General features: G+C 42.1%; 1 protein-coding gene and 1 pseudogene across 15 annotated transcripts in view; one reads left to right on the plus strand and one right to left on the minus strand.

Annotated features, from left to right (window-relative positions):
* Positions 1-3,582: 3,582 nt before the first annotated feature.
* Positions 3,583-5,147, minus strand: LOC150019714 (eukaryotic initiation factor 4A-II pseudogene; annotated as a pseudogene).
* A 2,778-nt stretch (positions 5,148-7,925) lies between these two features.
* Positions 7,926-22,464, plus strand: part of KIAA1217 (KIAA1217 ortholog) — a 312,344-nt gene continuing 297,805 nt past the window's right edge. For 10 of the 15 annotated variants that reach the window (XM_090266607.1, XM_090266611.1, XM_090266612.1 and 7 more), the window contains exons 1-2: positions 7,926-8,213; positions 17,047-17,330. In XM_090266607.1, the coding sequence (XP_090122733.1) occupies positions 8,144-8,213; positions 17,047-17,330 (354 nt within the window). In that variant the 5' untranslated portion in view covers positions 7,926-8,143. The remainder of the gene's footprint in view (positions 8,214-17,046; positions 17,331-22,464) is intronic. The other 5 variants (XM_090266602.1, XM_090266603.1, XM_090266604.1 and 2 more) reach the window with 2 other exon arrangements.

The following is a 22,464-nucleotide window of genomic DNA, read 5'->3' on the forward strand; positions in this document are numbered from 1 at the left end:
CATTCGACCTTGTCCAGTCCAGAAATTGTTAAGTTTGCAAAAGGGAGTATTTAAAGAGAAACAGCATAATCTGGAAAATGACAGATTTTAAGATCTAATCACACATGGGGACAAGCACAAAATTCTCCGTGGCTAGAAGTCAGAGAAGCTGAGCCATAGAATAGTTGGTTAATGCGGTGTGGGGGTGGGAGTCTTCTTCTACCTCCCCAATTTCAGCACCCTTCCCTCCAACTTGGCTCCAGAAATCAGATCCTTCATTAGTAAAACTTTTTCCCATTTGCAAGGAACAAAAGTTCCCTCTCGCCCCTTAAATTCTGTGAACTGGGGTGGGAAGAGAAAAATGAACTCACTGTAAAAATACTTAAGTTCAGAGGCACATGATTGGTTTTCAAGAACTGACTATAAAACTAGAGGGTGAGCGGGTGTGCTGGGAAAGCTGGAGAGCCGCGGTTTCCAGGCGGGACCACGCTGCTGTCGCGCCCCATGCCTTTGGAAGCACCCTCCGATCCCCTGCCCGCATCCAAGAAGCCTCTGCATCCAAGAAGCCTCCACACCCTAGGGACCCCGCCCCCCTCACACAGTCAGAAGCCTGGTCCCCAAGGAGCCCAACACACTGGCAGCACCAACAGCCTGTGCTCCGGGTGCCAGGCGACAAGGCCTGTCCATTACCTTCTCCTAGTCACTGTGCACACCTGTTTGCCCCCAGCCGGGGACAAGGAGGGCAATGCACTTGAGCTGACCCTTCCATTCTCTGTGTCTGGTCTCTCTTAAAAATAAAGTTTGTGGTTATTACTCACTAAGTCTAAGCACTGATTAAAAGTGAAAAGAAAAATAGATGAGTTATTGAAACAGTCTCTTTTAGAGTTTATTTGACAGAGAAGCATAAAGAGGCCGTCAGTCCAGTTTCAAATGAGATTCCCCTGCCCTGGTAGGGAAAGTGAGGAGCTCTTGAGTTCTAGAGGTGGGGGCGGAGGAGAGCAAAGACTCTGGAGGAAGCAATAAGGAAAATCTCCTCTTCCTTCAGGACCCCAGAAGGCAAGACACAGACCTCTTTTTCTGCTGGATCAAGGTCCCCTCCAGGGCCCAGCTCTCAGAGCTAGCAAACCCTACCCCTGTGCTGCGCCCGCCGCCACCACCACATCCAGCGTTCATGGCCATGCCCACACCCCAGCTCACCTCACAGGCTCTTCCCCCCTCTGACCACATGCAGGCTCCTCTCCATTATCAGGAATGCCTGATCCCAGCCTCATCTCCTCAGGCAGACCTGCCCATCCGGGATGTTCACAGGACAAGAGAACCAGCACACAGGCCAGCATGCGCCACACACAGTACACACCAGGCCTCAAGGAAAAGGAACAGAGAAGGCACTGCTGCCTGGTGCCGCTCAGTTTATGCAGCAGTGCCCCCCAAATAGCACCAGACCCAAGTCTCTGGTTGAGAGAGAATGAATTTGGACAATAGGTATACCTTTCTCTTTACCTTCCCTGACTCTGTTCTCCACTTCAGCATAGCAAAAGGAATTAGAATAATTGAGGGGTACCCCAGGGCAGTTGTGAGAAAAGAGTATAGAAGAGCCTAAGTAGTCAGCGGGTGTAGCAGAGTGGAGGCCGATTAGGAGCTGGGAGAGTTGGGAGCATGACTTGAGTCAACTCTCCAAGCTTGGGTTTGCTCTGCAAAATGAGGGGAAGGCAGTTGGGAGATGTGAACCACATGATCCCAATTTAATGGCTCTGTGATTTGTTTCCCATGGGTCTTGCTTCCTCCATAGCTCACTGCAGCCTTGAGGGTGGGCAAGTGGAGAAGGGCAGGGGTAGAATAAAAGGCCAGGGAAACTCCTTTCCCATGAGGCCTCACCAAAGTCTCTCTTTTGTAAGGGTTCAGAAGGTACCACTGGGAGAGGAGGAAGCAAGCAGGGTGCTTGTAGCTGTGGAAGTTCTCACATTCTGGTGGCTTCCACCCTCGGCCTTTGGGAACTCTGGAACAGGTCATGGCTTAGCTCACTCTGGGATATACAAGTTGCAATTTTTACTTAAAAACTGCCACCTGGAATCCAGACTTGGTATGCAGTGACCAGGAGCAGAGCTGAGCGTGGGTTTCTCCATGATGCACATGTGGCAGCCCCAGCTACGGTGTTCTGCAGACGGGGTCTTTGCTCTCCAGCCTCTTCTAACTTAAAAGAGATGAAAAGAAACCACGATAAAAATGAACATCAATGGATTCTCTTGAAAAGAAAGCAAATATTCTTAAAGTATTAACACATTGGCTCTAAGTGCAGTTCATATTTATAACCCTATGAGGAATTTGTATGGGGTATGGGAGAAAAGTTTTAAGGCATCAGAATAGAGTGACTTGAGTGGTGTGGGCTCAGGGCCATCTCACTTCTCCTTGGCTGGCAGGCTCTCCTGGGAACAGCTGGGATTTTAAGGACTGCAAGTAAGATCAGGAAGATGTTACCTTCTGGAGAGAATGCTCAAGAGAAAAATGGTGGGCTAGTTCCCTCCTGGTCACACAGAAAGGCAAATTCTGTTTTGATGGATGAATCATACAGAATATCATACTGAATTGGTGTTTCCTGATGTGAAATTGCTGGGGAGACTTGTCATACAGCTCAAATGAGATTCGCATCTTTAATCAACGTCTACATTTCTCTTATGAGGTGTGTGTCGGGAAACTCAGCACTATTGTGCTCATTTCACATTTGGAAACCTGAGGAGCACTAAGACTTATCTTAGACTACACAGAGGTGACCATCTGTGCTGGCCTGCCAGGAATGGCAATGGTTTCTGCAACTTGTCTTATTGTAATTAGTAATAGTGTCCCCTTTCTCTGTCACCATTGCTTTGGTTTACATTTAAGTATGAGGTCACCCTAGCCAGCTGACACACTGCTGGCAAGACTAGGGCTGAAGACCCTGTATTTCGTTCACCAGATCATCCATTTAAGCATATGTTATCAACTCCTTAGTTTCTGAATTACAGGATGACTGACATACAGCAGCCTGTCCCTTAGAAAGGAGACATGTAACATATCAAACATGAGGTCCATGGTTGAACAATTTTTGTTTTGTTTTTCACTTTATTTTCTTCTGTTTTCCTTCCATGGTTATCAGTGCCTTTGAAAAATCACATTTTATGATGTCAGCAAGCATTATTTCTCTTGTGTCCTGATGTCAAGTTATTTTAAGCTATCTTGTCCTTAGGATTCAGAATTTTAAAAGAATTGAAACATATTAGGGTAATCACATGTATGCTTGGTTCTAGCAATGATTTCTCTCTTGAAAAACTTACATGAAGGAGGATGACATGCTTTCCACAGCCTTTAATTAAACTGGCCTGCTGAGACATCACACATAATAGCTTATGACTCTTATGATTAATGTCCATCATGACAGATGCCCTTTTAAGTTGTATTATCAAAACCAACAATGACCCAGTCCTGTAACAGGTTAGCTTTGACTGCAAAATCACCATTTTCACCAGTAGCCATCTTTTACCCCATCACTTGTCTTTCCTTTTTTTTTTTTTTTTTTTTTACTAATTAAATACTTTATTGAATAAATACCAACAAAATGCATTCAAATGCTTTCTAAAAAAAAAAAAAAAAATCAATTTTAAAGACCTTCTATTCAGGCTAATGACAGAACACAATAAAGGCAGATAAGCTAGTTTAACATAATTAGCTGACTTTATACAGCACTTATATCTTTTAGTCCACAAGTATATTATTAAATGATAGAGAACATCTAATACAACCATTTCTACAGAACTAGGAAATAAATTTCTAAGAAAGAAAGATTTTACAGACCCCATCTTTTATACCCAACCCCAACAGTCTAACTCTAAAGAGGATAAAGCCAATGACTTTCCTCACAAGAGCTCACGACTTAAGTCGCTTTGCTATCAAAATCTGTATTTCTGATCCGTTATGAGCATTGAGACAAAATTCAAATATTCCAAAGAAAGAAGCACAATGCACGTTGTGGTCGCCTATTCAGCAACAGCGAGCACTGCATTCAAAACTATCTCATCCCAGGAATTAAATAAGGTCAGCCACATTCATTGGCATTTCCTCCACTGTAGTATTGTAGAAAGTCTCAATGTCCCGAAGAATCCTCTTGTCTTCTTCAGTAACAAAGTTTATAGCCACACCTTTCCTCCCAAATCGACCCCCTCTGCCAATTCTGTGAATGTAGTTTTCACGATTGGTAGGTAGATCATAGTTTATAACCAATGACACTTGTTGCACATCAATCCCACGAGCCAACAAGTCAGTAGTGATCAGAGCACGGCTTGACCCTGATCGGAATTCCCTCATGATAACATCTCTTTCCTTCTGGTCCATGTCACCATGCAGAGCAGAAACTGTGAAGTCCCTGGCATGCATTTTCTCAGTGAGCCAGTCCACCTTGCGCCTTGTATTGAGAAAAATGACAGCCTGTGTAATTGTCAGTGTCTCGTACAAGTCACAAAGTGTATCTAACTTCCATTCCTCTCTTTCGACATTAATATAAAACTGTTTGATTCCTTCAAGGGTCAATTCTTCCTTTTTCACCAAAATTCGAATTGGATCTCTCATGAATTTTTTGGTCACTTCCAACACATCAGTTGGCATTGTGGCAGAAAGCAACACAACCTGAATACTTGTATTTAGTTTTTGGAAAATCTCATAGATTTGATCCTTAAATCCCCGGCTCAACATTTCATCTGCTTCATCCAAAACAAACATTTTGATCCATTTTGGAGAAAGATACCTTCTGTTTAACATATCGAACACTCTCCCTGGTGTACCAACAACAATATGTGGTGCTTCAGCCTGCAGTTTTTGCATTTCGTTGCGAACATTGGTTCCACCAATGCAGGCATGACAAGTTGCTCCCATGTAGTCTCCAAGTGCCAGAATTACCTTTTGGATCTTTAATACAAGGAATAATAGCTCTCTGCTGAATAGCTGAAGGCTTCTCAAAACCATAAGCATAGATGCCCCGAAGAAGAGATTCCTTTAAATTCATATCGTCAAAGTTATCAACAATCTCATTCCAGTTGCTCTCGATGACACCATCGGGCTCCATTCCCTCTGGGCCGCCATGTTCTCTGTTATAATCCGCAGAGCCACCAGACATGTTCCGAAAAACCACTCAGCGCTCGACTGAAAAGCTGTCTTTCCTTTTAAATGACACTTTTGTGTGTGTTAGTTCATTTTGAGTCATGAATTGCTGACATATGGAGCCATTAACTAAGACATAGTCTTGCACCTTCTCTGGTTAACAGAAATGGAGTTGGAAATTTAGCCCCCAGTATCATTATTGTAGCTCTCTATGTAAGGGGAAGAAAATCAAATTTCAAGTTCTTCCCGCTTCGCTTATGCCTTTCACAGCAAATTTCAAGGGAGAGCTGTAGGCAGATTGGTTTGTAATAGCAATTTTTAAACCCAGAAATTACATTAAACAGAAAAGCATGGTGTACTTCAAATAGCGTTTCTTCCAGAAAACATCTTCACAGTAACAGCAATGACGACAGTAGTATTTTCCATGAAGATCTGAATTACTGAGCTTATGTAGATTGCATTATTCAATTACTGTTTTCCAGAGACCCTTCTCAGAGAAACTGACACTCAGCAAAAAGTTTTTAGTAAGGTCCGTGTGCTTTGGGGAGAGATGTATAGTATCAGTGTGACAACGGTATTACTACAGGGGCTTCTCAAACTGTTTTCAGTTCCTGTTCTCAAGGAGTAGGAACAAAGGACTAGCAACTAGTCCAAAAGCTTTCCCCCATAGAATGGCCAGGAAGTTGAACTAGTCAAGAGAACATGTTGTGCTGTAATACATGTCTAAATTTCATGGTCTTTGATGATTTATGTCAATTAGCTTCACTGGGAATGCCTTTCTCTTTTGTGCATTCCACACAGAGTTTTGTTTGAGGAATATCTACAGAGGAGGCAGTCTGCTTTGCCCGTGGGGGAGGGGAGGGTCCCAGCAGTTTGACCACGTGGTCCACTGAAGGGGTGCTTTAGCCTGCTGGGCAACTAACCAACTGGAGTTAAGAACTGAGGATCAACAGGGCCCTGAAGGGCTGTTCTCACACTTTCCAAACAGCCCCAGGAAAGCATAATTTGCATCTAAAAATGGATTGTTTTTTTTCTGCCCGATTGAGCTAGTTAGGAAGCCCCACCCCACCTCCAGGCGGGGAAGGGTGCTATCTGTTGTAGGTGCATTCTGGTCTCTTTTATCCTGGGGGTTTTGTCTCTGTACTGTGTCAAGTGACAGATAGGAGCTGCTAGGAGGGGCTGTTCACACACCAAAGTAAGCCCAAGGTTCAGGGACGTCTGGTTTAGACTGACACTCCGGGGCTGCAATCTCTCTCCTTCCTCAGCCCGCCTCTCCCCGCCCATCCTTTGTGACATTAATAATTTGAAGATAAAATACACAACAGCTCTACAACGTTAAGCTAATCGGGGCCTGGGGGCCTGAACACAGATCCCTCCTTCATGAACATTTTACACCTGAGGAGATAGCGAGGGTAAATAAAACAAGATTCACCTGGCATTCGCCTGTGGGCCACCAGTACACAAATTGTGTAAGAAATTGTGTAAGATTAGTTCCTCCTTAAAGCAAGATAACCAAGTAATTCAGTTGCAAAATTATGGAGACCTTGAGTTATCTCCCCTGTCAACCCAACTGCTGCACATTCATGCTGCCAGGCATAGCTTTAACTTTCTGGAAAATTCAGCACATCTTGGATTTCAAGGAAAATCGTGTTAGGAGTTGAGGGGTCTTTTCTTCCTTCCTGATGTGAGTTTAGCTCATTCCCTGGCATGTCCACTTTCATTTTGATCTATATCCTTTGTCCTTTAGGGACTTCCACATCTTTTTGTCCTAAATGGCCAAAATATGTCCCCCACATTGCCAAACGCACAGGTGACTCAAGGTCAGAATCGGGAGAATAGGCCAGCCATTGTTCTGCACAAATTCTTGATCTAAATTAATCTAAAACCTTGCCCAATTGGCCTGTAAACTGGATCGAGGTATAGTCTGCAGGCTAACCATTGTCCTCTTTCTCCCTCAAAAGCAGGGGGCCACTACAGATTAAAATATCACACTCTTCCTACTAGTGGTTGTGTTACTTTCAGATAGCTGAAATTGCAGAGCTGATGTTGCTTAGATTATTTTCCCATCCTTTTTTTGTGAACGTTGTGCCTATTTTCACTTTCTGGGAAACTTGCCAGTTTTTCAAGGACTCACAAAGAATATAATAAATATTTGTAGGTAGTTTAAAAGGAGAAAGAGTAAGTTGGACATACCTTTGCCTATAGCATTTTAGTTGTCTTCCAGATACCTTAAAGTAATTAACCTGAGAGATTCAGAAGGTTGGTTTTACTGATTTACTTTTCAGATCTGTGATGTGTGTGGGGCGGGGAGGAGAGGAGTCAAAGTGTAGGCAAATGAGTACAGACTTTTTAAAGCCTAGTTTAAGTGATTGAAATGGGCTGTGTCAAAAGTAAACAACCTCTGTGTAAATTAATCAGGCTCCAAGTAGTGTCAGAAAGTCTTTAATTATCATTCAGCCTATACTTTTTAATTCTATATTTTTTAAATGGGATGTCACTGAAATGTGGTACGTTCAGCAGTCGGCTGTTTAGGAATACATACGTGTATCAGCCTGTTTGGGAGGCTGATTCAGTGTCTGAGATTAAAGAGACCAGAAGGTTCTTGCGGGTGATCCTGTGTGAAGTGTTCCCCATCCCGCTGGCAGAGAAGTCTCAGCAATTTGCCGCGGTGGAAACAGGCCGTCTGGGTCCCGGGGAAGAAGGCCCATCACCTGTTGGGGCGTCGGGAGCGCGCGGCTCGGGGCGGCCCGCGCGCGGCAGGGGCGGCGGCGGCCGGGAGCACAGCCCCCATTCCTTGGGGACCGGTCCGGTGGGCGGGAGGACTGGCCGGGGACGCAGGCACTGGAGGCCCGGCGCTGGAATGCACTTTTCTCCGGCCACAGAGACTTTGCACCGGAGTGGCGAATAGTTTTGGGTGGGGTTTCGCACCGTCTCCTCCTCCCCACCCCCCAGACCCCTCCCAGAAGCTTTCTGAGAAGCTTTCACAACTGCGCTGGGAAGTTTAAAGAGCGGAGAGGAGTTTGTGGTGTAGGCAGGGACAATGGAAGAAAATGAAAGCCAGAAATGTGAGCCGTGCCTTCCTTACTCTGCAGACAGCAGACACATGCAGGGTAAGTAACAGACTCATTCAAAGATGGAGTTACAGTTACGCGTGTCCCTCGTCGCTTGCTGCGTTTTATAACTGGAGACAGGGCGCGGGGCAAAGAAAAGGTGTATTTCTTGGGGTGGTGCGTTTTCAGAACTGAATGGAGAGCTGTGATTTCTTGGGTTTGACGCTCGCAGGATTTTCTGAAGCAAAGAAGTGGCGTGGTGCTGTCCCATTTGCAGCACAGTAAGCAGTCAGTAGCTGCTGTATCTTTAGGCAATGACAAATACATCGCTAAAAACAGCTTTTCATACTCATTGCTCCAGCCGCGGGAGAAAGCAGTTGCTTCTTTGAAGCTCTCTCTGGGACGGCAGCATTTCCATTCATTGGTTGGGGGAATCCATGAGACAAATTCCTCGTGGATGCAAGTTTTGGAGTGTTTTCAAGTTAAATCAGAGTTTGGTGATGTTTCATTTTACAGATCAGAACGGCAGGGGTGCAGTGTACATCTGGATGATAGATGGAACTCCGAATCTTCTGTGTGTTTTACTTCAAAAGTTGAGAGTTGTTAGACAATTTGGTGAATTTTCCCTTGGCAGTTTCCCTTCAATTGTTTTTATAATAGACTTGTCTTTTCCGTAGGGAATTTCCAGAAGCTTATGTTGTTCACTGAGGGATTGGGTACAGAAAGGACTTACCTGCTCTCCAGTGCCTGACCTGTCTGATGCCAGAGCCTATCCGATGGCATCATAGAGGCAGCAAGTTCATAAATCACCCCCACCCACCGAGCCCCAGGTTGATCCAGGGCCCACTTAGTAACTAAAAGACTTGCTTTTGAGGCAGTAGTGCTGTGCGTAGGAGTAGGGATTATACACAGGGGAAAAGGTGTGTGTGTGTGTGTGTGTGTGTTTAAAGACTAAAGGGAAATAACAAATGACTCATCCACACAGAAAATGCAAAAGTAAGTGAGACAGAAGAAAATGCAATTACAAGGGATAGACACCGCCCCGCCCCTGCCAAAGTGAAATTCAGGAAACTCAGTTTAGTACACTCTGGAGAATCCCAGTCTTAACATTCATCGGCATCTGTTTGCACTTCCAAAGCAAAGCATTCTCCTTGAGGGCGCCTGGTCGGTGGGGTCCAGCAGGAGATAAGGCTCCCTCCTCTCCCTTCCCCCCCTTATTTGATAGGACAGAATCCTAAGGCAGGAATTCAGCCTCTGGGCCTTTGGTGAAGTAAACGACTCAGAATGTAGATGGGCAATTAGGATAGGACCAATTTAAGAAATAACTTTGAAACAAGCACAGCAATTCAAAGAGGCTTCAGAGACTGGAGATGGTCACAGTGAGGGAGTGTAATCACTTTATTCATTTATTCAATGAATATTGAGCACCTGTTACGTAGTAGTCACTGTTCTAGCAATGAACAGACTTGCCTTCATCGAATTTATATTCTAAAGGCTAAGTTTGGGCGGATGGGGGCGGTAGAGACAGATAATGAGCAAATAGCAAAATATATAGCATGCTAGATGGCAAGGTTGCTAGGTTTTGCAAATAAAAATACAGGATGCCCAGTTAAATGTGAATTTCAGATAAACAACGAATAATTTTTTTTTTTTTAGTATTAAGTATATTCCCTAATATTTGGGATATATATTAAGAATGATGACTTATTTATCTGAAATTCACATTTAGCTGGGCATCCTGTATTTTATCTAGCAACCCTATCAGGTGAAAATAAGTCTGTGGCAGAAAATAAGGCAGGGAATAGAGAGTGTAGGGGTGGATAAGGGGGATGAAATTACAGATACGGTCATTAAGAAGAACCTCACTGGTGTGATATTGGAAAAAACATCTGAAAAAGGTGAGGGAGGGAATGGCAAGGGCATGTTCAAAGAACAGCGAGAACATGGGAGACAGATGGGGGAAAAGAGGTTAACAGGCCCGACCATTTAGGGCCTATGACCATATGGTAAGGACTTGGGCTTTTATTTCAAGGAAGGTGGGGAGTTGCTGGCAGATCTGATTGCCTTGGAAAGGGTAATATTGAGTGCTGTACTGAGAGTAACCCAGATGAGAGTGGGTAAAGGCAGGGAGGCCAGCTAGGAGGCTTCTGCAGTAAAACAGGCAAGAAATTGCACTAGCTTAGACCAGCAGTAGTGGAGCAGCAGGTGGTGATAAGAAAAGAGTCTCCATGTATGTTGAAGATAAAGCCAAAAGAATTTGCTGAAGGATTGGATGTGGGACCTAAGAGAAACAGAGGAGTCGAAGATGACTTCAAACATGTTTGTCTGTACAGCTGGACAAAAGGAGTTGCCATTTATTTAAACCGGAAAGCATTTGAGGGAAGTAGATGAGAAGGTGTTTATGGTTGGGAAATTGGTGATGTGCAGAAAGTCTTTTGGATCTGTTAGGAATGAGAAGTTGATCAGGCATCCAACTGGAGATGTTGATTGCAGTTTGGGTAGTCATGACTGGAATTAAGGGTGGGGTGTGTGTGCAGAAGGAAAGGTCCAGGACTTGTCCCCTGCCACACTCCAGGAGTTAGAGGTCAGGGAGATGGGGAAGGGGCATCTGGAGAGGTGCTGAAGGGGGGATAAGAATGCAGGTTAGATTTTTAAGATCCTGTTGAGTTCTGGGTTGCAGTGTAAAGGAGTGTGGCTTCATCTTCAGTTCTTTGGTCAGCACAGGGACCACACAAGGGAGGCCAGGCCACATCATCCATCTTACCAATGTTCACTCTTGTCACTGTACTTTCCACTGTATTTGTTTATGTATATGTTTCAACCGATTACAATGTGATATTCCAGGCACAGACCAGGTCTTTATCTTTACAGTTCCAGAACCTAACAGAACATCAGACATGCAGAAGGCACTGGATAAATACTTGTTGAAGAAAGGTTAATCATACCACCCTAGGGCTTTGAGTTAATCAATCTGCTATAGAAAAGGACCTCTTGGGTGATCATGTAACTTATTGTCCACACTGAGAAGCTTTTGAGAGTGAAAGGGAACGCTATAAATAATTTCTCTGGGACAACAGTTGTAACCCAGATCTGTTTTGGCAAACTGGGGCATATGGTTGCTTCAAGAACAGCTCTAATCAATGAGATTTCCATGGCTGAATAGGCAGGCTACTACTTAAGTAATACGGTGAAAGTGTACTGCCAAGTGCATTGTGTAGAGCAGGCACTCAATAATTACTGGTTAAATTTGAATCTAACTGTATCATGTTCCCTTTGGAGGCTATGGGCTCCTCAGAGTGGTCCTTGGGATGCTGTATCTGCTCATAGGAGCCTTGAGGTGTCTGCTTGTGTTCCAGCTTCTAAGGTCTTCAAAACTGTGCAGGTGAAGTGCTGCCAGCCTCCTGCTTGCCTTCCCCACCTCCTGATTTCCCGCATTTTAAGATACTCAGTATTGCCCTGATTGGTATAGTTCAGTGGGTTGGGTGTTGTCCTGCAAATCAAAAGGTCACTGGTTTGATTCCAGGTCAGGGCATGTGACTGGATTGTGCCCCCCCCCCCGCTCCCCCACCATTGGGGGCATGCAAGAGGCAACCAATCGACATTTCTCTCCCTCTCTTTCTTTCTCCATCCTTTCCCCTCTCTCTAAAAATAAATAAATAGGATCTTTAAAAAACTGGTAAAACATTTTTTAAAAAAAGATACTTAGTATTCACAATGGTGGTAATAATTTTACTGTATGTAAGTGTAACAAATCAATACATTGTGCACCTTCAGCTAGGACAATATATAAGTTATATCTCAAGTCGAACAAAAATATAGTATTGGCAGTCCCACAGAGTGCAAGCCTGAGGAGTCCCACACATTCAAGTCTTTACACAGAGATTTCCTAAAAAATTTCCCCATCAGTGTTTCTTCATAGCACTTATCATGACATGACATTTCTATTACATATTATTTGTTTGTTATCTGCCTCCTTAATTATAGTGCGGACTCCACTGCGAGGGAATGAAATTAAGTCTATCTTGATCACCACTTCACTACATTTCCTAACTCCTTTCAATGTACAGAGCAGGCACTCAATAAATATTTTTGTGAATTAATTAATCAACTAAACAACACTTGAGACAAAATGCTCTTCTCACTAAGGATGGGGCTGTACCTATTATGCCTAAAATCTATACTAGAAATGTTCTTCCTCGCTTAATTTTTTTTTTTTTTTTAATTCCAGAGAGAGGGGGAGAGAGAGACAGACAGACAGACATTGATATAATAATATGAGAGAAACATCGATGTATTGATGTGAGATCAATTGCTTCCCATAACACCCCTCTCCTTTTGACTGGAACTGAACCCGCAATCTAGGCCCTGACTGGGTAATTAAACCTGTGACCTTTAGGCTTATGGATGATGTTCCAACCAACTGAGCCACATGGGCCAGGGCCTCTCTTGCTTAATTTTTAAAGGTGTTTTAGAGAAATATAATGGCCTGGTTTTAGCTGTACCTTCTCTGCCCATTTGTATTAGTAATCTTTATGATACTAACAAGGGATCTGGAAAACTGGCAAATCCTGTGGACCCCCAACAGAATACGTGATATATATTAGTCAGATAGGCTGATTGCTATAATAGCAATCTTTGTGGTTTAGCATAATCAAGGTTAATTTCTCAAACATGGTAAAATGTAGATGTTCCTGGCCAGGTGGATCTCTTGGATGGCCCACCCCCAGGCTGGCTCTGGGACACATGAACCTTCTGCCTAGTCCTAACATCTTTCTCAAAGCCTAGGAGACTCTCCCTGGAGCTTTTGCAGTCAGCTTGCCAAAAAGGAAAGAGAAAGAGCATGGAAGACTATTCAGGAGGTCCAGGGGCCAGAACTATAGGTGGCCCATGTCACTTCTGTCCCACATTGCCTTGACTGGAATTAGTACAAGGCCCCAATTAGGTGAGGGGGACCACAACATGCTGTCTTCCTGTGTGCACAGTGGGAGGATGTTCTGTTAAATGTGTAGACAGACAAAACACTGCACTGCCACGGTAGGCCTGGAAAGGTTGACCAGCAGCTCCCCATGATATTGTTGTGACACAATTTGAAAAGCTACATCTTAGAGACAACTAACCAGGAGCCGCCCTAAAGAAGTGAGGGACTCCTTCTTCCCTAAGAGGCTGTGGCCTACCTAATCTTGGCTGGGGAATAAAATCTCAGGGAAGCCATTAGTTCTGTTGCTGGCTCTTAGAAAGGTGCCACTTCCTTTTTGCAGGCCAGCTGATCCAGCCAAAGCAGCTTGAGCTGTGGCCAGGAAGCCCACCTTGGCTGCACCTGAGGTCACCTGCCTGGTGGCCAGATTGCTGTCTAGATGAACCCATCTTCCCTAATCCTGTGTTTGGTACCCCCTTCCATTCCCTACTTTCTCCTTTTGCCTTCCAGAATGCGTACATCCCAGCTAGAGAGCCCTTTGAATCTCAGAAGAGCAACTCTCCAGCACTCCTGCCTTCCTTGTCCCCAGGCAGTGTTGAAGAGGCTGTTCTCTGCCTGAAGCTTCTGTTTTGCTCTTTGCCCTGCTTAAAGGGAGCTACTTGGAAGAGTTGCTCTAGGCTGTGCAGAAGCTGGGAGGGGCAGGAAGGGGAAGCTGGAAGTCTTGTCTTCATACTACAGCCTTCTTATTTGTTTGACATGGATTCCTAGAATAGCAAACAAGCAGACACTCCCATATTTAAATGTTAGCAACAGAGCATTCTGGACAAGGAAGAGAACTGCATTTCTGTTCTGATGGCTTGGATCATCTATTCATGTGGATAATGAGGAATTGGCAGGATGCGGATCTCTGACTCCATGGCTGTGGAATTGTGATGAAACAACCTCTGCCTGCTCCCTCTCTTGTTTGTTTCTACCCCTGTTTAGTTTTTCTCCTTAGTTTCGAAAGACCACATTCTCCCCAAATGACTGGAATGGTAGAGTGGTCACTTCTCCCTCAGACACGGAATTGGCAGCTGGTGTGGGGTTGCTGTGGGGGCAGGTGACAGTGGAGCAGGTCCTGGTCGTGGGATGGAGGCCAATGGGGCGGACGGAGTTGAAGTGAGGTGCGAGGCAGGAAGATGGGGCTGGAGGAAGGAGTGGGCTCCCAGGGTGATAAGACAGGGGCTGCACCTTTAGCCTTTGGTTCATTAACCATTGATGCCACTTGCTACTTTCCTCCAAATCAAATTAAGCCTTGTTAAGCAAATGGTGACATTTTAGAGAAATCCACAAGAAAGAAAAAATGGAAAAGCACCGGAAGGTTGATGTAACCTTCCTAGTGCAATGTGTTGGGCCAGAGTGGGGTTTTAGAGAGTCGGTGATTTGGGGCTGCTCAGAGGTGAATGCTGTTGGAAGATTGACTCTGACCCCAACACTTCCCTTCCTTGCTCCTTCCCTAACTTACTTCAAAGGGAAAAATGGAAAACTACAGTCTCTGAGGGACTACTGTTCTGGCTGACTGGATCTCTTCTGAGGAGCCTTGGATGAAACAGGGTCGTTCTTGCAAGTCTATGTGATAAAGCAAGTCAGAAAGGAAATTCTGCTCCTCTTGGTATTTGAGGTGCAAGTGTTTATCCATATGAGTGTATGTGGACGTTTATCTTTTATGCCCATGTAAAGAAATCACCTTTCTAGAGATTCAGTCCTGTGCATTAACCTGGCTGTCCTGGATAATTTTTGAAATATATTATTTTAATGAAGTTAAAAAGTAATCTTAAAACTCCATTTAAAAGTTAATAGTGTTAGGTCCTGGTGGTGGCTCAGTTGATTGGAGTATCGCCTGATATGCCAAAGTTGTGGGTTTAATCCCTGGTCAGGGCATAATACAAGAATCAACCAATGAATTAATAAATAAGAGGAACAACAAATCTCTCTCTCTCTCACTCTCCCCCACCCTCCGCTCTCTCCCTCTTTCTCTCAAATAAATAAATAAATGTTTTAAAAAGTTAGCAGTGTTAGGCCAAACATACAATTTTTGGCTAATACAAAACTCATATTCATATGCATACTCAAAGGATGAAGCTAAATCTCTTCAGATTACACACATTTTTACCAGCCTGAGATATGGCATTTTTTACATGTAGCTTAATTCCATAGTTTCTGTTACTTCTGTATTTTAAAGAAGAGATCACAAAAACAGTAGCCATCATGTGAATCCATGTAATAAGGTCTTCAAAATCAATAAAATTAGTTTATATCTCAATATCTTTTTAACCAATAGTTTCTTCTTCTAAATTTACTACCTAGACTACTGAAAAGTAGAAGAATCAACTCTGCTGGATTTTTTTTTTCTTCCCTTTCCTCATCAGTCTCTGATGGAGATGCTGCAATAGCAATGTAATAAGAAGTGAAGGGTAAACAAGAATTATTCCCAGAGCATGCATTTTGAGGTAGAAGACCGGAACAGGAAAACCAGCCTGAGATTAAAATATTCTCTATGCCTAACAAAAGGTGGTTATTTCTAGTGTTCTATACACAGATGTTTATAGGCAACGAAGGAGGAAACTGTTGCCTTCAGAGAAACTAGTGCATACCTGAGGTCTGGACACCTGTTGCCTTACGTCACTTGTTCTCTGTTTATCTGAGACTCAAATCTAGACCTCTCACATATTGGACGTCTTTTTCTACACATAACTTTTAAAGAGAAGTAATTGGCAAATAAACTCTCATTGGAAACTTATTTTGAAACATATTTTAGAATAGATTTAAATCCTTTCGAGCTAGAAGGCTCTTTGCATATATAATGCTAGTCTAACATCTTCCTTTTATTAGTGAAAAGAGTGAGGCTGAGAGAGGTCAAATTGTTTGTTCTAAGTCTAGACTTAAAGGCAGGACTTCTGAGACCCAGCCCCGTGCTTTTTCCAGGGGATTCAGTGGACAAGGACATTTTTTTTTCTACCTGTACCTATATTGCTGTTTAAGAATTGCTCACTGTGACAGAACCTGAAGTGTTTCTGAATGTTCACTATTTTCTCTTCCTAGTCTGGTTTTAAAAGGAGTAACTCCCTTTTCTCAGTTAACTGGAATACTTCAACCTGACACCCCATTTGCCAACCCCTGAGAATGAATGGAGAGGCCCTATTCATGTCCTGCCCTCCAAGCATTGCCTCCTTCTAAGTAGAAATCAACTTGTTCCAGGCCAGGTCAGAGACAGGGTGTCTGGGTCAAGGCCTTCAAAACGTCCTTTTCATTGTGTGTTTTAGATAAAGTTCACTTCAAGTAAAATGTGTCTAAGCCTGTGTGTCCCTTCAATTATTACCTAAAAATTATGTAGGTAATCAAACAATGAATCAACAAGAACTACTCTGTTTCATCCAAGCATTCTTATGCTTGCTTCGTTTATACTAATAGGAAGAAATTGAAAGTGGTTCACATGTCAATTATTATAATAGCAATTTTTGGTCTTGGAAATGAAACAAATATTTCAGAAACCACCTTCAGGTATAAAAATATAAAAATTAGTCTTTAAAAAAATAAAAATAATATAAATATAAAAATCCTGTTACCAGTATAATGGAATTAAAAATAAAGAAATAATCAGAATCACTGAAGTTCTTTCCTCCAATTACTGGTGAAGGTAAGGGGTAACCCAATGGTTTACGAACTCATCTGACCAACTGTCTCATTTTGAATTACCTCAAGGGAAGAGTCAAAAAATAGTAGTTTTATGCTGCAATATCTTTATTTCTAAAGTGCAGTTTTTCATATTTCTTGATGACATTTTTCCTTCTTGACACAACCCCTTCCACAAAAAACAAAACAAAACTGCTAAGTTATATTCATACATTAACAGCTGCCACAACCCTCTCAGTATTCTGTAAATGAGACTTCCAGTGTGAAATTGTTAGTTATAAACCTTTTTTTTCTTTTGCCTTTCAGAACAAGGAAAAAGCAATCTGCATGTGACGTCATTAGAAGATGCAGAATGTCGCAGAACCAAGGAACGCCTTTCTAATGGGAACAATCGAGTTTCAGTTTCCAAGGCTTCCCGAAATATCCCAAGGAGACACACCCTAGGTGGGCCCCGAAGTTCCAAAGAAATACTGGGAATGCAAACCTCTGAGATGGACAGGAAGAGAGAAGCTTTCCTGGAACATCTAAAGCAGAAATACCCTCATCATGCCACAGCCATCATGGGCCACCAGGAGAGGCTGAGAGACCAGGTACAAATGTGCTACTGTTTCACTCTGCAGAGCTCATTTTCTAATGAACACGAGGGAGAGCAAAGTGATCTTCAGTTTAAAAGGGAAAAAACTAGCTGAGTGGACTGTGCCCATCACTGAGTTGTTCCAAATCTCAAGGAGAGAGATCCAGAGAGTGGGCACTTACCTCAAAAGAGGGTCTCCATGGTCAACCACAAATACATCTGAAGTGCAGGCCATAAAGGGGTATTACTTGACTGAGTAAAGCATACTACCAGCTACTATGCACCCTGTTAGCACTGAGTGCTTAGCAAAATAAACGAATGAATATATATAAATACGTTTTCAGGATACAACAGAGCACAGAGGGATAAACTTGTCATAAACTACTTTTCCTTAAGAAGCTGACATTAGGGCTTTTTCTGCTCATTTTTTTTTCTTTTAAATTATAGATATTTTCCCTTTGCATGCTTGCTTTTTACTGTCTTCAGCTCCCTGTTTTTTCTGGTTATCTTGACAGCCAGACAGTATCACCCAACTGTGGCTTGGGCTGTTTTTGTTTCTTGGCTGTGCAATTACTTTTTAGGCAACAGGAGATGGGAGGCCTCCCCTGTCCACCTCACAGCCATGTTATCAGATTGACCTTTCAGGACCGGGAACACCGCAAAGGAAGCGGAGCTCAGTGATTTGGGTGGTCAGGGAGGAGGGCAGGCTATTATTGATTTCCACACTCCAGGTAGAGAGGCAAGTGCAGTGTTTTAAGTTTATCTTGCCAATTAGTTACAAAAGTGATGTCTAACGCAGCTTTTGAATATCCATGGAAGTGAAGATGAGCATCAGCCTGAATAATTGAAACCTATACTCTATCCTTCCTATCATTTTTTCCCTTAATTTAACCTGCTATGAAATCTTTATCAGCGTATCTAAAACTGTGACGTGTGCTTTATGGAGTGTGTTTGCTGTTGGTTCACATTGCCAAAGGCAATAAACCTAGAACGGAGTGAAAAAAACAGATTCCTGCTTGATGTAAAGATGTGTAGATTAATTCTGTGGGAGTTAAGGACAGGAAGGCTGTTTTCATTTTAAGCATACAGGTATACCTTGGAGCTATTGTATGCTGGGTTCCAGACCACTGCAATAAATCGAGTCATAATTTTTTTTGCTGGTAGAGGGTCTTGTCTTGAATTTGTAAACAACACAGCTGTGAAGTGCAATAAAGTGAAGCACAGTAAAATGAGGTATGCCTATACATAGAAATTCAACCTATTATCTATTTTAAATTGTATTTATTCTTTTTCTCAGTTTTGTTGACATATATTTGACATATAACAAAAATACCCTGGTTTCCTATTGATAATAGAGTCATGATCGATTTAAGTAATGGAATCAGTACCTCTCCCTGTGCCATTTTTTGTGAGATACCATATTTTATACAGAGCACTTCGGATTGAGGAAACTCAAATTCAGACTAGTTACGATTACATGATTTTCTCAGGAAAAGTTGGAATTTGAATCCAGACAAGTCTGAGCTCAGAATCCTTGTTTATTCCACCATTCTGTAAACTGAAGATCATTGATTACTGAGAAGGTAGTATGGTCTGTACATGGGATGTAAGGGTCATGGTACATGTGCCAGTGACCTTGGGGACAGGAGTCAGGGTAAAGGAGCCTAGAAAACTGATTATGTGTTGCATGAGGAGGGAAAATATCTTTTTAAAGTTAAAATATATTAATTTTCCTGTGAAATATAGAAATCAGTTGGTCAAAAATTGTGTATTTTTTATGTCACAAATACTTCAGTAATTATCATTACCATTATTATTTGTGATGTCATGATTATTGCTACTACTATGACGATGGTGATTTTGCTTAAACAATTACATGAGGAGCCTTGGCTAGTGTGACTCAGTGGATTGAGTGCTGGCCTGCAAACCCAGGGGTTGCCAGTTTGATTCCCGGTCAGGGCACATGCCTGGGTTGTGGGCCAGGTCCCCAGCTGGGGCGTGTGAGAGGCAACTTATGGATGTATCTCTCGCACATCAATGTGCCTCTCCTTCCTCCCTTCCCCCTCTCTAAAAATAAATAAATAAATAAATTTAAAAAAGACAATTACATGGAGAGCCTAAATATAACTGGAAGGTTGTAAAGGGTGCATGGTGTCAGAGAACAGGGAGTAATAAATGTAGGTTCGTGGCCTCAAGCTCTATAATCTCTTGTCATGTGCATCTCTGTGCTAAGTGTAGTCCAGCCATGACTGGTCAGCTGTCCCTTTGCTGGTAATTCAGGATGAACTTTTGTGTTTTCCAAGTTGCCCATCCAAAAGAGGAAGGAGTTTGATGCATGGATCTGTGTATACATTTGTTATTCCACTGCTTTGCTGCAGATGAACCCTAATCAGCATTGTAAGATAAGCTCAGGCAATGGTGTATGATATTCCTGTGAACAGCACTTTATCTAATGCCTTTTTCATTCTTTTTCTCCTACCACCCATTTCCTCTTTCATTTCCCCTTCTCAATGACACCCTTTGTTTCTCCCTGACCTTCTGACAATGGATTATTCCAGGCTTCCTTTGCAGGAAGATACATGACCAGCCATAGTGGGGATTTCAAATAGCCCAAGTCTAATGCATTTCTTCAGATTCAAAATACCAGGCAGTCTTCTGGTGGCCATTTTCCTGGCTGCCTCCCAGAGAAGTGGCCTTCGTGAGAAGAGTGCCATTCAGGGAGATTGAGAATAAGACCTTAAAAATGCTGTATCTAGCACCTTACACAAAACATTTTTTACAAAATCTTTATTGAGTTTATTGGAGTGACATTGGTTAATAAAATTGTATGTTTTAAGTGTACGGTTCTATAATATATAATCTGTATATCATGTTGTGTGTTCACCACCCAAAGTCAAGCAAGTTTCCTTCCATCACTGTTTTATCCCCTGCCCCCTCCCTCTGGTAATCATCATGCTGTTGTCTGTCCATGAGTTGTTTTTTGTTTGTTTGTTTGTTATTTTTTGCTTAATCCCTTCACCTTTTCCATCCATTACACAAAATATTTTGATACTAAAGCAATCTAGGTTCTAATTCCTTAGTATTATACATAAGGAAAATTAGAGCATATCTTATGTTTTCAATTTTGAATTTAAACACTAGACGATTTGTGGTTGAAAACTTAAGTTTGAGTCTTTGAAATTCAGTCAGTCAAGAATTATCTAAGGTCTGAATTATTGAGAAGCAAACAGGTTTCCTTAACACCCTTTCACTGTCTCCAGAAAAATGCAGATGACCATTATTGCAACATAATGCTTTTCTGCATAATAGTAGCTGTCCTCGTTCCTGACTCCCCCAACATTCTGGTGCTGGGCAGTCAAACTGTGATGCTCTTATCACCTGGCAGCTACGGCTTTGGCTCTGGAGTCAGGCCGACTGAGTTGGAAACCAGCCTCTATTCCTGTGCTAATTGTGTGATTTGGAGCTAATGACTTAATCTTCTCTAAGTTCCCTCATTTGTCAAAAGACAGTAATAACTATACCATAGAGAATTGAGAAAGAAAATGATGGATCCTCTTATGGTTACAGTGGCAGCTTTTAGCATTATACTATTCTGGTGTATAGTGTCCAAAAGAACAGTCTCAGAGGCTGTTTTCAAATTAGTATTTAAAGTCATCTTATTATTTTATTAACACAAATTTGAGTTACCTGAAGAAGATTATTTTTCCATTGACAGGACAAAATTTATTATATTTTGAAACTTACTTGAATTTTTCCTTCATGAAAAGCTAAAAATGTGGATTTCTTTTACTTATTCATTCTACATATATTTATTTGGCACCTACAGTGATAAAGACGTTGTGAGGGATACAATGAGCATGACTCCTGCCTTCAAATCAGTAAAAGAAATAAGACATTCCTGTATCCGGACTAATCTTTCAAGACCCAGCCTAAATGTCACATCTTGTATACTGTTTATAACATCTTGCAGTACTGTACTGGTGCATATAGTCATGCCTTTCTGTATATTTTTTTCTTCCACTTAGAATATGCTTTAGATGACAAAAACCTTGTCTTAATCACCTTTTGAAACTCTCCATTTAAGGGAGTACACAACCTAAACGGGGCATGATAATTTTTGTTGCATGAATGAATGGGCCAATATTTTTAATACAATTAGAATGTGATAGGTACCATTTGAGTGGTACAGGTAGAAAGGGGTAGGGAATCAAAGAATTGAGATTGGTTGCAGTTTGGGCAGTCAGAAGAGGTTGAAACTAAGATGCTAGGAAAGGCTAAGGAATTTTCCTCAAGACAAGAAGCCAGCATTTGTACCAAGGCCAGAGTTTCTAGTCTGTTGTTTTTCCATTTGTTATTGACCTTGGTGTTTGCTTTCTCTGCCTTTAATTTTTATGAAGTTTAGATCACAGATTATGTAGATCACAGTGGCTCAAGTAATAGAGACATTTCATTGTTATTTCTTTAAAAATGTTAATCATATTCAATTACAAAGCACCTGAGATAACCATAGAAAACAAATTTTTGCATATATTTTATGTTAAAACTTACTTTTCTGAAATAGCTCTAAGTTCAGAAAGGTCTTGCAATTCAACAATCTCACAGTCATGGTCACTGTGAAACTGTACAGTTTGGAAATGCTCTTCCTTCATGACTTCATTAATAAAGAAATAGGTGTCCAGCTGGCCTCTCACCTACACTAACAAGCTTCTCACCCCTAGACTCAGAAACTCCTCTGAAAATAATTTTTCAATCGTTATTCTCAGTTACCCACAGAATTTCTGTTCAACTTAACTAGGTGTATAGTACCTGCTTTGTCATTACAATTAGTTGGTGGGTATTTTTATATCTAATGTGGTCAAGTCTTAGGGGGAAAGAGTAATACAGTTTAACTTAAAAGCCTGATATGTTCTTTTATTTAATACAAAGAGTAAGAGAGATATTAAGGAAAGTTTTCCTTTAATGTGAGTATTGTGGAGGGCTACAATAAAGAGAGATGACCAGGATCAGTAAGACCCTCTGAAATGCTGCCAGTAACACCAGGAGTCTTCTTGTCTAGCTCCCCTCCTCAAGCCTCTTTAATGTCCCCTCATCAGCTAGCCTCTTTCTTTTGTTTGTGTGGAAATAGCAGCGGGGCTATTTTCTCTGTGCCT

The sequence above is a fragment of the Furipterus horrens genome, unplaced genomic scaffold, assembly GCF_987537825.1.
Source record: "Furipterus horrens unplaced genomic scaffold, mFurHor1.1.pri manual_scaffold_2, whole genome shotgun sequence".
Lineage (NCBI taxonomy): Eukaryota > Metazoa > Chordata > Mammalia > Chiroptera > Furipteridae > Furipterus > Furipterus horrens.